This window comes from Microcaecilia unicolor, chromosome 4, assembly GCF_901765095.1.
Source record: "Microcaecilia unicolor chromosome 4, aMicUni1.1, whole genome shotgun sequence".
Classification (NCBI taxonomy): Eukaryota; Metazoa; Chordata; class Amphibia; order Gymnophiona; family Siphonopidae; genus Microcaecilia; species Microcaecilia unicolor.
This window is the reverse complement of record NC_044034.1, coordinates 191628655-191644143: the sequence shown is the minus strand read 5'-3', so window position 1 is coordinate 191644143 and position 15489 is coordinate 191628655. Positions and strand designations below refer to the sequence as shown.

At 42.6% G+C, this 15489-nt stretch overlaps 1 protein-coding gene across 1 annotated transcript in view; it reads right to left on the bottom strand.

Moving 5' to 3' along the window:
• Nucleotides 1-15489, bottom strand: part of OTOG (otogelin) — a 706015-nt gene that overhangs the window by 520552 nt on the left and 169974 nt on the right. The window contains 2 exon segments of the mRNA XM_030202446.1: nucleotides 44-152; nucleotides 9021-9131. Coding sequence (XP_030058306.1) covers nucleotides 44-152; nucleotides 9021-9131 — 220 coding nt within the window.

Here is a 15489-nt window from a genome sequence, read left to right as displayed (position 1 = left end):
AAACATTTGAAAACCTGGTACAGATGTTCTGAACATCACTCACCAGTTGTTGCAAGCATCATACACCATAGAGCCAACTGGGTAGGAAACCCCATGGTAGTCACAAGGGCACTCAGAAGGTTTAACACACACCTCATTTTCATATATGAGACCTGAAAGGAACAACCAAGGAGGTCAAATGGAATATAAGGACAGTGGATTATATTCATTTCTTAATTTGACTAGTTGCAACTACTTAATTTATAATAAACAAAAACAAAACTAAAAAAGGTAATACCTTTTTAATTTTGGACTAACTTAGTACCTTTTTGACTAGCTTTCAGAAGCCAGAACCTCCTTCTTCAGTTCAGGACTGTATGAGCAAAAGATGATAATACTAGAATACATATGAATCATAAAAGCATTCCAATGGCATGGTGGGTGGGAAGGAGAACAGAGGGAGAAATGAATGGGTGATCAGGAGGTGTCAAAGCAATATAATTTTATAGTTTATAGTGATTAGGAAACCCAGATCATTGTTAAGTCTTTTCTTAATAGTTGCAAAATGTATCTTATCATTTTAACCTCAAATGTCTTCTGTTCTTGGATTGTTTTAAAATTTCCTTTTAGTATTCCGAGCATAAGGTCATTGATACAGGGCTCTGATCCTGAAAAGTGTTTCCCTACAGAAGTGTCACCTTGACTTGCTGATCTGTGAACTGATTTGTGTCTTTAACATCTGGCCAATATGGCATAACATTTTCTGCATTAAATAATATGTATTACATTAGATGAAGAGCATGAGTAAGAGCTTTTTATGTTACAGGATTTGTATTTATAATAACAAATGTAAAACCCTTTTATATCATCTACCAAATTACCAATACTTTAGGTCAGTTAGGGGGAATTCGTATCCCCTCAAACCCTTTAGAAGAGAAAGTGCCCAACCAATCCCAAGTATCATCAACTTCCCCCCCCCCCCCCACACAAAGTTGATACCCCCACACCCAACCAATCAGAAAGAACCATCACTCCCATATAAAAGTATCAAATCTTTCAACCTCCTGACCCACCTAGAAATCTGCCTTATCATTATGGAGGGGTTAGAGCTTGGAGGAGGTAGAGCTTTGTGGGGAGGAAAGACACTAGAGCGCTGGGGGATTGAGGGGGAAAGAACTTTCTTTTCTCCATAGTCTGGAGAAGAGGAAGTCCCCCCATGCCAACTTTAGACTAGTCAGCACAGGTTATTTCATGTCACAAGTAAATAGACATTAAGGGGGGATGCAATCATGACGTGGTAAAAAGGGAACTTTTACTGCACCTTGATTTACCATGGAAGTCACCAACTTGCAGCGGTATCACTGTTACTACTGGTTGCTGATTCCCAAAGCAAATGACAAACTCTGCTTGTGAGCCACTTCACAACCAGCATTAGTCCATCAGTTAATACTTTTGGGCTTTCTCTTAAAGGGGCAGTACTAATGAAAATAGTACCACTCATGAGTCCCCCATCAAGTTCCTCCATAATAGTGCCCCCCAATGTAACACTTCTATGTGTCCCCTAACCCATAGGGTCCCCCCAAAAGTATAAAAGGCCCCTCTCTGCTCCCCTCCATAACTCCCCACTCATCCATAGTGGTCTAGGGGGTGGGCAGGAGTGATCCAAAATGATGCTGGCAATCCCTAGTGGCAGTGTAGTGGTACTACTGCTAGGGGGGGGGGGTCATCTTTCCATATAAAATGTGCCAGATGCACATACAAATAGTGCCTCATACAGGCGTACATTCCCCCAAATTCCAGAAATGGTGCCTTAAGTTGGCGCAATAATTTGGCCACATGGCCAAATTGCACACACAACTTAATTGACTAACAAGCTAAAATGGCTAAAGATGTAAATAGAGGTGACAAGACATTTTTCAGATATATTGGAGAAAGGAGAAAAGATAGGAATGGAATTGCGAGACAGAAAGATAATGAGAATGGCTATGTGGAGAGTGATGAAGATAAAGCGAACGTGCTAAACAATTATTTCTCTTCGGTGTTCATGGAGGAAAATCCTGGAGAAGGACCGCGGTTGGCTGCCGAGGGAATGTCTGGGAATGGAGTGGATACTGCGCCATTTATGGAAGAAAGAGTTTATAAACAGCTTGAGAATCTGAAGGTGGACAAAGCTATGGGGCTGGATGGGATACATCCCAGGATACTGAGGGAGCTCAGGGAGGTCCTAGACGGGAGAGGTTCCACGGGATTGGAGACGAGCAGATGTGGTTCCTCTTCACAAAAGTGGAGACAGGGAAGAAGTGGGAAACTACAGACCTGATCAGTCTCACGTCGGTGGTAGGAAAAATAATGGAGTTGCTGCTGAAAGAAAGGATAGTTAACTTTCTAGAAGCCGACAGGTTACAGGACCCAAGGCAACATGAAGGAAAATCCTGCCAAACGAATCTTATTGACTTCTTTGACTGGGTGACAAAAGAACTGGTTGAAGGACGTGCGCTAGATGTAATCTACTTGGACTTCAGCAAAGCCTTTGATATGGTTCCCCACAAAAGACTCATGAATAAGCTGAAAGGGTTGAACTTAGGACCGAAAGTGGTGAAATGGATAAGAAACTAGTTGACCAACAGGTGGCAGAGGGTGGTGGTAAATGGAATCTGCTCGGAGGAAAGGAAGGTGAGCAGTGGAGTTCCTCAGGGGTCGGTGCTGGGGCCTATTCTGTTTAATATATTTGTGGGAGATATTGCTGAAGGGTTGGAAGGAAAGGTGTGCCTTTTTGCGGATGACATGAAAATAGCCAATAGAGTGGATACCCTAGAGGGAGTAGAAATGATGAGAAGGGATCTCTGAACCTTAGAAGAATGGTCGAGGGTCTGGCAGTTAAAATGTAATAACCTATTACATAAGGGGGATAACAACTTTAAACAGAGTACCAAACCTTACATTAAATACAACACTTGTACTCTGAAATTGTCATAAAACAAATCCTTGATTTATTAATACATGATCATGTACTACTACTACTACTAATCATTTCTATAGCGCTACTAGATGTACGCAGCGCTGTACACTTGAATATACAGAGACAGTCTCTGCTCAACAGAGCTTACAATCTAATTAGGACAGACAAACAGGACAAACAAGAGATAAGGGAATATTAAAGTGAGGATGATAAAATAAGGATTCTGAACAAGTGAATAAGGGTTAGGAGTTAAAAGCAGCATCAAAAAGGTTTACAATCTAAGCTTATACCTAGGGCAACGGAGGGAGAAGTGACTTGCCCATGATCACAAGCAGCAGCAGCGGGATTTGAAACTGGACTCCTCTGGTTCTCAGCCCGCTGCTCTGGCCTCTAAGCTACTCCTCTGCTTCTCCGGAAGATGCCATGGACAGGTACCTGGAAAGGAGCCAGAGTAGATGGAGGCAGAGCAGGATGGAAGGCATTTAGAAAGGTGTCACAGAAACAGTAGGAAGAAATGTCCGCCAGGGATCATGGGGAGTAGAGAAAGAGACAGCTGCCAGAGATCAAGACAGAGGGGTGGAAGAGACAGGAAACCACCAGGGATGATTTTTGACATTCCCACATGTAAAGTCTGCAGGTTCTAAAGTACCTTCATCTTCAGGATTGTCAAAGGAAAACTCTGTGAGGATCTTTTCCTTGAAAATTCACTTGCAGGGCCTGTGGATATGAAGTACAAAGATGGTCGCTGGGTGTGGGACTGAAATGGAAAGAGACTGCTGGAATAGGGTTTGTAACTTGGGGAGGGGTAAACTACTGAGGAGGGGCTTGTGAGTCTGAGCAGTGAGGAGGAGGACTGACAGAGATATTGCTGGCAAAGGGCTGAGAAGAGAGAGACAAGATGAAGAGAGAGAACGTCTTGTGGGAAGAGGCTTATGTGAGAGAAACTGATGGAAACATCTGGGGGAGGGGGAGAGAGGAAGAGACTGGTAAAGAGTGACGGCGGGGAAAGGGAGAGATACTGATGGGGAATGGTTACAGGGGCGAGACTAAATAGAAGAGGCTGGAGGAGGGGAGAAAACTGGTTGCAACAGGTTTGGGGTCCCTACAACATTTGAGTTTTGAAAAGGTTTCCCCACACTCAAAAAGTTGGGAATCTAATAAAGGTGACGATTGTTGGAAGTGTTAAACAGACTCTCCCCCATCAATGTGTAATCTCCTATTAGGTTGGGGGGAAGGGACGGCACCCTTGAGATTCATTGGGGAAAGTGACCTAGATGTCCCCAGGTGGGAGCTGGCTCAGCCCATGGGGAGTGGTTTTGAAACTGAATGCCTTGACAGAAAATGGCAGAGGAAGGAGTTACTAATGGGATAAAAGCTGGAATTACGCCCACGAGGGGGTCTTTGGCTGCCTGACAGTCCCCTGCCAAGAGACCAGGAGGAGTAAAAGGGAAATCCTAAATGAGGAGCGAGACCTTTGGCTATAGTAGGGGGTTGCGGCTCCTGAAGTGGCAACTGAACGGGTAGGCATAGGAGAGACCGCAGCCCGTGAGCCAGGGAGAGCTTGATCCCAAGACCAGGGTGGACCCAGAGTGCGGGGTTCCCACTGGAAGAGGGTCAGATCAGAGGAGGGTCTGAGCCCGCAGAGATTTGAGTTCTGCTGAAGGAAGGAGAACCAGGGCAGTGGGAGTTACGCTGCCTCAGGATAGGAATAACAGGAGAACTGTATATATGCTCTGAAAACTTGCCTTTGTAAATACCCCTGAAGGAAAAAGTGGCACGGAGGTCCCCTGAAGAACTACAGAAGAACTGGAATGTAGTTTGGGTTTACCTGGAGTTGGATCATAAGGAAACTGCTGATGTTGGTGAATTGAAGAATAAAGGGTTTGAGTTATCTGAAGACTGTTGCCTGAAGAGTATTTATTGAGGCCCATGAGAGCGCGCGTGTCTCCCAAACCCCCGGATCACAATTCTGGAACCTGAACCCACTTCCAGCTCGTCATGAGTGTGGACTGAATTAAGAGAAGAGTGGTGTGCCCAAGTGTGAGAGATGGTGCAATTGTCCTTGTGAGCCCAGGGCTGATGTAGCAATACATTTGTTGCATTTGTACCCCACATTTTCCCACCTATTTGCAGGCTCAATGTCCACTTTAGGTTACCAAAGCTCCCCTCCCAGATTCACAAGCGCTCCAGCATGCGCTCACATGCACCCTATTAGTCCATTCAACTCCTTCATGCCACTAATTAATAGATATCCTTTAGCCAAAACACATAACACCTTGTTTAACCATGAAACAATGTTTAGCCAAAAGATCTTAACAATTCGCAGAGAAACATATCTTCACAACGATTTCTTCAATGATGCAAAAAGAAAAAGTTAATGTCACCACATCCCCCCTTGCTGGGTTATCCAGATTTCAAAACCATACAAGTGGGTGCAAGTTCAACTGGTTCTGATGTCATTCCAGCTTTCAACCATGCTAGACTCTGTAGCTTGACTGGGGGAGGTGCTCTGTGAAACCCATCCACAGCCTGCTATCAAGCATAGACTTTGTTCAATCTTGTTCCTCAGTGCGAGACCATGTACCATGTGGTAGTTGTATCTACTGCAAATATTCGGTTACCACAAAATGGATCATTATGCCAGGATCTACACGTAAATTCTATTTGAAGTGCAACACCTCTTGCAAAAGTGAATGTGTTGTCTACTGTATATTCTGTCCATGTCAATTATATTACATAGGACATACTAAGAGACAACTTAAACATAAGCTTGCAGAACACACTAGCAACCTTAGAATTCGGAAAAAGGAAACTCCATTGGTAGCCCATTGGACCGATCAGGGGCACACGCTGGAGGATTTAAAATGCTTGGTGTTAGCCCAGGTTGCTCCACCACAAAGAGGGGGTGTTGTCAGTACCCAATTATTTAATATAGAACAACGATATATTTTTACATGGGGTACAGTGGCACCTAGGGGTCTTAATCTTGAAGTGGAATGGACCTAGGGGAGGACCCTATATAGAGGGTGGAGTTGGCTGGGTATTTAATCCTCGTAAGGACGTAAGATAATTATTGACATTTAGGGGCGGTGCCAAGGTCACCCCGCTTAGAATGCAGTCTTGAAAGTAAGCAGCCATATAATATATTTATAAAATAAAAAATTCTTTGATACTTCAATGTGGTTTCAGTAGGAAATGCATGAGTTTAGATGTGATTTATTATTGATATAGGTTTTGAGAATAAGTTCCTCCTGATGAAGGATTACCGAAATGCGGTCTCGCATTGAGGAACAAGATTGAACAAAGTCTATGCTTGATAGCAGGCTGTGGATGGGTTTCACAGAGCATCTCCCCCAGTCAAGCTACAGAGTCTAGCATGGTTGAAAGCTGGAATGACATCAGAACCAGTTGAACTTGCACTATATGGATGCCACTTGTATGGTTTTGAAATCTGGATAACCCAGCAAGGGGGAATGTGGTGACATTAACTTTTTCTTTATGCATCATTGAAGAAAATCGTTGTGAAGATAAGTTTCACGGCGAATTGTTAAGATCTTTTGACTAAACACTGTTTCATGGTTAAACAAGTTGTTATGTATTTTAGCTAAAGGATATCTATTAATTAGTGGCTTGAAGGAGTTGAATGGACTAATAGGGTGAATGTGAGCGCATGCTGAAGCGCTTGTGAATCTGGGAGGGGAGCTTTGGTAACCTAAAGTGGATGAATTGCTACATGATCATGTATTAATAAATCAAGGATTTGTTTTATGACAATTTCAGAGTACAAGTGTTGTATTTAAGTTAAAATTTAATGCCAAGGAGTGTAGAGTGATACACTTGGGGAGGGGAGAGATTAGTTAGCTCGACTCAGGAAAGAGACCTTGGGGTGTTGGTGTCTGAGGATCTAAAGGTGAAGAAACAATGCGACAAGGCGACAGCCATGGCCAGAAGGATGCTAGGCTGCGTAGAGAGGGGCATAACCAGCAGAAGAAAGGAGGTGTTGATGCCCCTCTACAAGTCGTTGGTGAGGCCCCACTTGGAGTATTGTGTTCAGTTTTGGAGGCCATATCTTGCTAAAGATGTAAAAAGACTGGAAACAGTGCAAGGAAAAGCTACAAAAATGGTATGGGATTTGCGTTGCAAATCTTAGGAGGAGAGACTTGCTGACCTGAACATGTATACCTTAGAGGAAAGGAGAAACAGGGGTGACATGATACAGACGTTCAAATATTTGAAAGGTATTAATCTGCAAATGAACCTTTTTCAGAGACAGGAAAGCGGTAGAACTACAGGACATGAATTGAGGTTGAAGGGGGCAGACTCAGGACTAATGTCAGGAAGTAGTTTTTCATGGAGAGGGTGGTGGATATGTGGAATGCCCTCCCGCGGGAGGTGGTGGAGATGAAAACAGTAATGGAATTCAAACATGCATGGGATAAACACAAAGGAATCCTATTTCAAAGGAATGGTTCAGCGGAATCTTAGCGGAGATTGGGTGGCGACACTGGTAATTGGGAAACAAAATGGGAGCTGGGCAGACTTCTACGGTCTATGCCCTGATTGTGACTGAATAGATAGGGATGGGCTGGAGTGTAAATTTTAAGGGGCTTCGACGTTAGTTTCAGAACTTAGTAGAAGAACAGTGCTGGGTAGACTTCTACAGTCTGTGCCCTGAGAAAGGCTAGGACAAATCAAACTCGGGTATACATATAAAGTATCACATACCATGTAAATGAGTTTATCTTGTTGGCAGACTGGATGGACCATACAGGTCTTTATCTGCCATCATTTACTATGGTACTATGTAAGCCAATCAGCACCAATAATTGGAACTTAACAAATTAGTAGCACTAATTGACTTTAATTAGAATTTATATGCACCGTGTTATAACATGCGCATCCAAAAAGGAGGCATGTCCATGGACGTGGAATGGGTGGGTTGTGGGCATTTCATAGTATTTCCCCACTTCATCAGATATATCACAGTGTACAGATAACAAATTTCCCTAAGCTGAGTGAAGCTACCTAGCTGATTATAGGCTACCAGCCAATAGCTTTGGGCTCTGAAACTGAACCACTTTAAATGTCAGCATCAGCCATTTAAGCCAGATTATTTTCAAGACTTGTAACCAATGCAAAGAACCCAAAATAATGGGCACTTTCTTGTCTCCGAACAGCAGTAATCAAGCTGCATCATTGTAAACTAGCTGCAAAGGATGCAGGTTTCTAGCTGGCATGTCCATATAAAGGGTGCTATGGTAATATGTACCATCGCCTAGAGAGGCTTAACACACACAGGTGCAGTATAATGGAGAAATCAGAGCCAAGCTGGAAGCAGCCAGCACACAGAGAAAGAGACAGAGCTAACTTAGAAAGACCAGACAGAAGCCAGCTTAGAAGCTGACCGCCAGAAATAAGGTAAGCCTGAGGGGGTTCACGACCACAGACGTGACACCTATAGCCAACAAATTATTATCTTCTAGAAATGAGCTCAACTGATCCACTACCTCCTTTTCAATCAATGAAAAGAGAAAGGAAAGGTTAGAAATAGGCCTAAATTCTCTACAACAATCTTATTTAGAAGCACTCCTTTTAGATTACATTGACTGTACCTTTTTTAAAGAATGAGGAAGAATGACAAGGCGATGTTATAAGTTATCGAATTTAAGTTAAAATGGTAATTGTTAAAGTTTGATGAGTAGAAGATGGACGGAGAGGGATTCAGGTAAAGGGGATCCTTGAAGTACGGAGGAAGTTCGGGAGGGGTAGGGGAAAGGGGGGGTTAGGTGCAAATGCGGTAATATAGCAGATTGGTTTAAATGGGGTAAGATTAGACTATAGGCATGGAATGGGGGTGGGTGATAAGAATAAATCACAAACTCTTTGATGATTGAGTTGGAATTTGTATGGTTGTAAACATGTTACGAGATTTAATGGTTATATTTGAAATCTTGTGGTTATCTATTATATGCAGAATCATCAATAAAAATTATTAAACAGAATGAGGAAGAAGGCCCTGCTAAAAAAAAGGCCCTATTAAAAAGGGATGTTAAGAAATTAGATACTTGGAAATGTCATCTACCTTCTGGACAGTAGCATCCATCTATGCAGGCTATTTCACTGTCAATGCACTGCTTCTTTTGTTGGCATGACATCGGGCAACAATTGATGCATTCATTGTAGATCAAACCTTCTTCACAGTCGACAACTGCAAAAAGTAGCAATACAAATGAGCAGAGACACTCAGTGAAAGGGAAAAAGTTGTTCTGCTCTTTTTGATAATTTAATTTGCATTTAATTTATATCTTGGATTTCACTACTGTAAACCATGCTTTTGGCCAACCTCTGAGATTGAAAAGTACAAATTCTAAAGCTGTACTTTGAAGATGTAGATTCTAGAGGTAGAGAACATGTTTATGTGCATACCCCCAATGTGTTTGAACATACCCCCAATGTACAATAGTTGGTGAGTTCCTAGATTTTTAATGGAGTGATTGTGCATAGCTATATTTTGAAAGTCTAAATACCTGCCTTTTTAAAATAGGGTCCAGATCCACCTCCTATAATGCACAAATAAATGTGTGCATTTACTCTATACAGTTATATGCATATTTTATAAAAATATATACATACATCCCAACCCTGTCTCTGGTCCATCCAAACTACATCCTGGAAATGCTTCTTAAAATTACCATATATACTCGACTATAAGTCGAGAGACAGTTTTGGGATGATAAATGGCAAAACTGGTGTGACCCATATATAAGTTGAGGCCACACAAAGAGCCAAATTTGACCTCCCCGCCCCCCCCCCCCCCCTTTTCCAGCCACCAGGTCTTTCTCCCATACACACACACAGAGCCAAATTGGACCCCCGTCCCCAGTCAACTGGTCTTTTTCCTTCACACACACACAGTTCTCCCTGCCTCACTCACACCCCTCCCCAGCCAGCATGTCCTTCTCCCAGCCTCACTCACACCCCACCAAACAGATCCAGCATGTCCTCTCTGCTGCCCCACCAACAGACCCCATCCCCCCTGTACCTTTAATCTCACTCTCTTGCACACAGAACTGGCACTGCAGCAGTCCATTACCCGAGGTTTGCCCCAGAGTGTACCTTCTGACCATAGGCGGTTGGTGGCCCAACTGTTTGGGGAGGCTAAAGGGGGTGGGGTTAGGGGTGGTGCTTACATCCATAATTGTCTGACAACACACAGAAAAAAAAATAAGTAAAATTAAAATAGTCACAATTAATACCTTTTATTAAATTTAGATATTAGATATGTATCATATGTAAAAGAAAAAAAGTGGTTGCTCAAAGCATATATTAACTATTCAAAAATGTTATCAATTATTAAACACTGCTATTTCCATCCATGGAAAATCCCAAAATGAAATGGTCACATTAGTGAAGTAACATCCGGCGATCAGACTTCACATCATAGGTGTCAATGATCTGCTCAGGGTTAATATCTCCAACAAGATCACTTTCAATGTTCAGTAAACATAAAGCTGTCAGTCTTTCTTGACCCATTGTGGATCTCTGCCAGTTTCATACACATCTCATATGAAGGCAAAATACTGAACTGGAAAGTTATCTCAAGAAGTCAAACTCGGCATGCAGCAAGTACTAGAGAAATTAAAACTTAAATGCAAAATACCACAGATGTACATTTCCAAAAGCTGGCATATTCTGAATAAAATACTTTGTTCTACCTTTGTTGTCTGAGCATTTAGTTTTTCTATTCGCTTTGGTCCCAGTGTCTTCTGTTTTATGCAGTGTCTTCTTTCCGTTTGATATTTTTTCTCTCACCATGTCCACCATCCTCCTGTGTCCTTATGCATCCTGTCTACCATCTGTAGCCCTGTCCCTATCCTTCAGTGTTCCGATCCAGCTCTTAAATTCAGCAGTTTTCCCTCCATCCATATCCAGCATTTCTCCTCACTCTTCTCCATCCATGTGCATCTACTTCCCTCCCCTCCATCCAAGTCCAGCATTTCTCCTCTCTCCCTTCCCCTCCATCCATGTGCATCTCCTTCCTTTGTCTTTCCTTCCCTCCATCCCTGTCCAACATTTCTCCTCTCTTCCCTGCCCTCCACTCCATCCATGTCCAGATTTCTCCTCTTTTCCCTCCCCTCCATCCATCCAAGTTCAGCACCTTCCCTCTTTCTCTCCTACCCTTCCATCCAATGTCATCTCTCTTTCTCTCTCCATTCTTCCACCCATTACCCTCCCAATCCTTCCGTCCATTGTCTCCATCTCCTTCCATCCATTGTCTCCCTCTATCTCTCCTTCCTTCTAGACAGTTTACTGTCTCGACCATTTTCCATTCAGCATGTCCTCTCTCTCCCCATCCTTCCAGTGTCTTTCCTCTTTCCCTCCCTACCCTTCCATCCACCGTCTTCCCTCTTTCTGCCCCCTTCCAGCATTTTCCCTCTTTCTCCCTCCTTTCATTCAGCATTTCTCCGTCTGACAGCTAGGGTCTCCCCCAGTTTCTCCCCAGCAGCTTCTCTCTCTCTCCTGCCCATGTCCCTTCTTTCTCTCCCCATCTTTCCACTAATTTCTCTCTCTGTACCCCTCTTCCATCCAGCATCTTCTCTCTGGCTCTCCCCTGCTCTTTTCCATGTCCCTGGCTCTCCCCGGCTCTTTTCCATGTCCCCTCTTTCTCTCCCCATCTCTCTCTGCCTCTCCCCTGCTCTTTTACACTCTCTCTCTCCTCTAGTGTCCTCACTTCCCTACCATTTCCAGCCATGTTCTCTCCCTCCAGGCTCTTTACAGCAGCGCTGACACAAGAACAAAAAGAAGCGCGGGGCCGCAGCAGCCTTCAGGCATGCGCTGTCGGCTCTGCTGGTTCTCTGCCCCTGGAACGGGAAATTGACGTCAGCGGGGGCAGAGGATGGCAGAGCCAACAGTGCATGCCTGAAGGCTGCTGTGGCCCTGCGCTTCTTTTTGTTCTAATGATGGCTGTGGAGAGAAGTGGTGGTGCTTGTGGTGGTGCTTGTTCCTGCCACTGCTCAACAGAAGCAGCGGCAGCAACAGAATTCAGCGGGAGTCTTGGCAGGTATGCTTATTGGCACTACATTTGGAGGAGGAGGCAGGTGGGGAAGGTCACAGCTGGGCAGGGGAGGCTTAGCCTCCCCAAGCCTCTTATACGGGGCGCCTATGCTTCTGACTCAACTTCCTGTTGTCTCACAGGTGGAACAGGTCAAAGAGCACGCTCTTGTAAATAATTTGCGTGTTCCCACCAATTATTTTGACCTCATATTCCCTCAGACTGCTCTTTCACAGTCCAGGAATTAACAAGCTCCATAATCAGAAGGACTCACTGGGATATAAGAAGATAGTTTATTACAATCTTACCAAAAGCAGTACAGGCAAATTAGGCGTTCATCTCTGGATCATGATGGGACAATGTTTCACACAGCAGGTGCAGTCTGATCTCTCTCTTCAGCCTTCTGGAGCCTTCTGGGGGGCTGATACCCTTCAGACTGCCCTTTTTATACCCTTCTGAGTCTATTCATCCCAATGGACCCTAGCTTTCTCACCAGAACTCTTTGGTCCTTATCAGTTGATAAAAATGACTTCACATGTTCCTAAGCTTTCCTCTAACCCCCCTTTTGGATGATCTCATCCGAGGTGCAGCTGACCCAGTACTATCTTCATGAAGCCAAAATATCTTTGCTGGTGACTTCTTGCAGGTGCCAGTCTTGCTTATTTGTTTACAGAGCAGACTCCCTCTCCCCTGTCAGTTCTCAATTACCTCATTTCAGCACTTGCTACAGTGAAATGTAATTTGTGTCAGAAGTGATCTTTGATTTCTAGAGGCCTAGTTCTTAGCCTGAGCCAGAGCCATTGACCTGTATTTCAAGCAAGTGACAGCATATTTCTACACTCTGGAGCAGACCTCAAGCATGTACCTCTGCAGTGCTGGGGGTTGTGTGCAAAAGAGTTGAAATTTAAAGGTACTCAGAGGGTTAACAGGGGGAGGGGGATTTGCAATGCCACAATGCCACTCATGCCACTGGCGGGGTGCAAGGGAGATCGGATTACAACTAATTTTTTTTTCATTTTTAAGAAGTATTTATTGAATAAAAAGAGATAACAGAAAACAATAGTTCAAAGAAATACAAATCTAAGTCAAATGCAACAGAAGTGATTGCAAAAATCTCCAATAAAAAGAAAACGTCATATGCCAAAATCTTTGAACAGCTTTAAAAAGAGAACAATATGAAAATCTCTTTAAAATACCCAAATATACCAAAGAGTAACTTCCTTATTTTAGCATAAATTTTATTATTAGTAAGACCCTATCAATTCCCCTTAAAAAAAAAAAGGAACTCCACCTCTTTTCCCAATCCATTCCCACAACTTAAAAGGAACAATTTTTTTAACCTTCTTTGGGTATTACCCATAGATAAGATGGCCCAAGTTTCTTAAGGGGTTTTTTGTCCCAAATTTCTCGACTTATAGTCAAGTATAAAGGGTCCATACTTTCCATGCACATACTTTTTACACATATACTCCAGTATTCTATATATCGCACCTTAATTTCTGCATGGAAATCAAAGCATATTCTGTAACAGTGCGTGTAACTTCATTGGTTAACTAACTAATCAACACTGTCAATTGGATGTTAACATCAATTGGATGTTAACATCAGAACTAATTGGTATTAATTAAAATTTATGTACACAACTCGTTATGAGTATTCTGTAACGTGGTGCACTGAAATTCTAAGTCACATGGCATGGCCATGAGTGGGGCATGGACATTTCTAATCTATGCACTTTGTTAAAGAATACACCTGCTCTCCCCCGGATCCTATATACTGTGCTTAGATTTACGTGCCAAAATTGGCGTGGATTCTATAACACCGCACACAACTTAATTGGCTTAACAAACTAATGAGCGCTGATATCAACAATTAACAAGCAATAATGAGCACTAATTGGCACATTAGAATTTAGGTGCACAACTTGCTAAGTGTATTCTGTAATGATGTGTGCTGAGCTTCTAATGCGTGCGGGCAAAAGGGGCGTGGTTATGGGCATTTCATGGGCATTCTGAACTTTATGTGCCTAGTTACAGAATAAGGCCCAGTGTGCTTAAATCTACGTGCCGGGATTTACGCCATGTTTTAGTTGATGTAAATGTATGCGCACACATTTAGGTGCTGAAATATCAACTAAGCATATTCTATAATTGGTGCCTAATTCTAGGTGCCGATTATAGAATACGCTTAGTCAGCACTGATTTCAGCACCAATTATTTAGGTGTCAAATATAGAATCTCCTCCTCTGTGCCTAATTTAAGCATCAGTATTTACACCAAGTAAAACATGGTGTAAATGGCTGTGACTAAACTTATAGCATAAACAGGCGTGTAGAAATTTAAGACTATTCTATAAAACATAAGCGTGCTTTAGAGAATATGCCTAGGCATACTTGTTTTCTGTGCAGAATTTTCAGGCGCATATAGAATCTAGCCCATATGCAGTCACACAATTGTATAAAAACCTTTTTCTGCCTGCAAAACAGGCTTCACATGCAGAAAAGGACTTTTTTTTTAGTTACCCTCTTATACTGGAGAATTTCATTCTAAAACAGAAGTGTAAAAAAAAAATCTATGTGGTTCTTCAGATAGAATGCGATATAGAACTCTCTCACAATTCCAGTTGCATACAACAAAAAGATTTTGTTTTGTTTTGCTTTCTTTTATAGTGAATGAGAAAGCCAGCCTAAAATGCAAAGGAATCGATCCAGTAATTCATATCAATTCATTCAAGCTGCCTTATATACTTATAAGTCTCAAACTGGCCAGTTTGGAGCTTTTAATTACAGAAGACAACACTTGTAAAATAATACCTGATAGATTAAGCCAAGACTGAAAATTCCAGTTCTAATATAAACTTTAGAAAGTTATTCTATACAGTCTTATTTGGTATAAAAACAATGTATTGGGGCCCTTTTACGAAGTGGTGGTAAGATCAATGCAGGCTTAACACTCACTATAAGGGAAATACCGCCGGGCTACCACAACAGCCCGCAGTATTTCCCCCCCCCCCCCCCCCAGCACACACCATTTCCAGCACTGCAAAAATATTTAAAGCCGCTACCTCTCTCTCTCATACTCCAGCCTGTTATGTGGGAGGGCATATAACATTCACTTCACCTCTAGCATCTAGGAAATCTTTAAGCTGTTTAGGGTCCACAAATTGAAATTGTTTACCTTCTAACATTAAATTACAAATACAGGGAAAACGTAATACAAAATTTGCTTTAATGGCCTCTACTCTGGGACGCATTTCCAAAAAGGCCCTGCGTTTCAGTTGTGTTGGCCTAGATAAATCTGGAAAAATCCTAACTTTAGAACCCATAAACACGCTATCTAAGTGTCTCAGGGAAAGTCTTAACACTGCATTCCGGTCTGGTTCCAACGCAAAGGTAACCAGCATAGTTGTCCTGTGTGTAATTACTTCTAGGAAACTTTCCAGGAAGGAAGTAAGATTCATTTCTGCCTCCGTCCTTCGTTTAGGTAATTCTCCCATTATG